This window comes from Coturnix japonica, chromosome 5 (assembly GCF_001577835.2).
Source record: "Coturnix japonica isolate 7356 chromosome 5, Coturnix japonica 2.1, whole genome shotgun sequence".
Lineage (NCBI taxonomy): Eukaryota > Metazoa > Chordata > Aves > Galliformes > Phasianidae > Coturnix > Coturnix japonica.
Window position 1 is genome coordinate 9,607,524 of NC_029520.1, and position 1,810 is coordinate 9,609,333.

Sequence of the window (1,810 nt, forward strand, 5' to 3'; positions counted from 1 at the left end):
ACGAGCACACCCACTACATCCAGCTCGACTTCGGTCAGCACGTCCACACCTAGGCCCACACCCACCACCTCCCTACCACCTGAAACCTCGACAACGGAAGGTAATTGTCTGTCTACGCTGTCTGGTCTTGCTTTGCGGACGGAGAGGTGAATGCCCGTGATCTCTTGATCTTAGGCTTTGTGCATGGGCTGAGGGCAGCGACTGATTGCTGAATGTTCCTTACTGCAGCGGGAGCCTAAATATAGACCTCGATTTCTGTGTTGGAGTCATGGAGAGTGCTTTTGTCCTGGTCAGGATGTTCCTTGTTCCCTGACACCACATGGGTTAAGGGAAGGCTTTTCACTTTTGGGCATCTGGTTGTCTTTTGGGGCCAGGGGTGTGATGGGAAGTTTTCCTTTTGCTGATGTGTTATCTTCTCCTAAGCCTGGAGAGGAACTTCCTTAATGTGGTATCTTGTGTAAGGGTAGTTGGCTTATATTTGGGGCACTCTGGTTTTGGTTTCTTTTAATTCTTGACTCCTCACTCCTCAGTATTTCTGTCCTCTCTTCGTCAGCTTTAGTGCAATGCTGTTATGGTAATGGCAGTGCTTCTCTGTCTGCCATGCTTACCTTCACATTCACATTCACATGCTTACCTTGAAGGAGTGTAAGCAGTTTTTATTTTGTTTTGTTGAGTTTCTTTTGTTTGTTTGTTTTGGTTTTTCCTTTTTTTTTTTTTTTTTTTTTTTTAAGGCAGTGCTCCTTGTATCAGGGAGCAATTCTAACATGGCTGCTGGGAACAGGTTNGTCTTGCTTTGCGGACGGAGAGGTGAAGGCCCGTGATCTCTTGATCTTAGGCTTTGTGCATGCGCTGTGGGCAGCAACTGATTGCTGAATGTTCCTTAATGGAACGGGGGCATATATGCAGACCTCGATTTCTGTGTTGGAGGCATGGAGAGTGTGATTGTCCTGGGCAGATGGTTCCTTGTTCCCTGTCACCACATTTGCTAAGGGAAGTTTTTTTCACTCAGGGAGCAGCTGGTGCTATTATGCTGTCATTGGTCTGATGGGAAGTCTTGTTTTTGCTGCTGTGATATCTTGTCCTCAGTCTAGAGAGAACTTTCCCTTCTGAGGTGTTTCTTGTAAGGGCTGGGAGCTTTCCTTGTGGACCTAGTATTTTCAGGTACTTTTAGGTCACAGATTGTCCGGCCTGCTGACTTATCTTCTTCTGCAATAGTGTTCAAATCTTTTTAGCACTGGTACTGCTTCTCTGACGGCCAGATGTCACATCCTGTCCTGCTGAAGGAGTGTAAGCGTTTGGTTGGGAGTCAGACCTGAGTGTATCACGGAGTGTTTCTTCCATGGTTGTTAAGAACAATTTTGGAGGAACCTGGCTTCCAGCCTGTGGCATGGGTATCTGAGAAATATGGAAATTAAGTTGTAGCTAAATAGCGTGGCAATGACAAATGTGGCAGAATGGCTTTTCAGTTGTGAGAGTAGTATAGAACAGAGTTTGTGAAGTTGTCCTGGAGCCCCAAGGAGTCTGAGAGGAAATTATTTGTGGAGTGACAGGGCCCTGTAATTTCCAGCATGGGGAAAAGAACATGGCAGTAAAGGGTAAGGAAGAATGGAGGCTAAAGATGAATGGAATGAATTCAGCAGGCTTAAGGGCTGCTGAGTTCTTCCTTTCCGTGCATTGTTTCCACCATGTGCGCGGTGATTTGATGCAAAATTTTTGTAGGTGTGAAATATGTGTCTGTCTCCCATGGAGGTTGTAGGAAGCCTTGTTGCGTAATTGTGGAACGAAACAATTCCTTCTATTATCCTTCCAG

At 45.9% G+C, this 1,810-nt stretch overlaps 1 protein-coding gene across 1 annotated transcript in view; it reads left to right on the forward strand.

Annotated features, from left to right (window-relative positions):
• Window positions 1-1,810, forward strand: part of MUC2 (mucin 2, oligomeric mucus/gel-forming) — a 63,122-nt gene that overhangs the window by 37,632 nt on the left and 23,680 nt on the right. Inside the window, 1 exon segment of the mRNA XM_032444897.1 lies at window positions 6-146. Within this exon segment, the coding sequence (XP_032300788.1) occupies window positions 6-146 (141 nt within the window).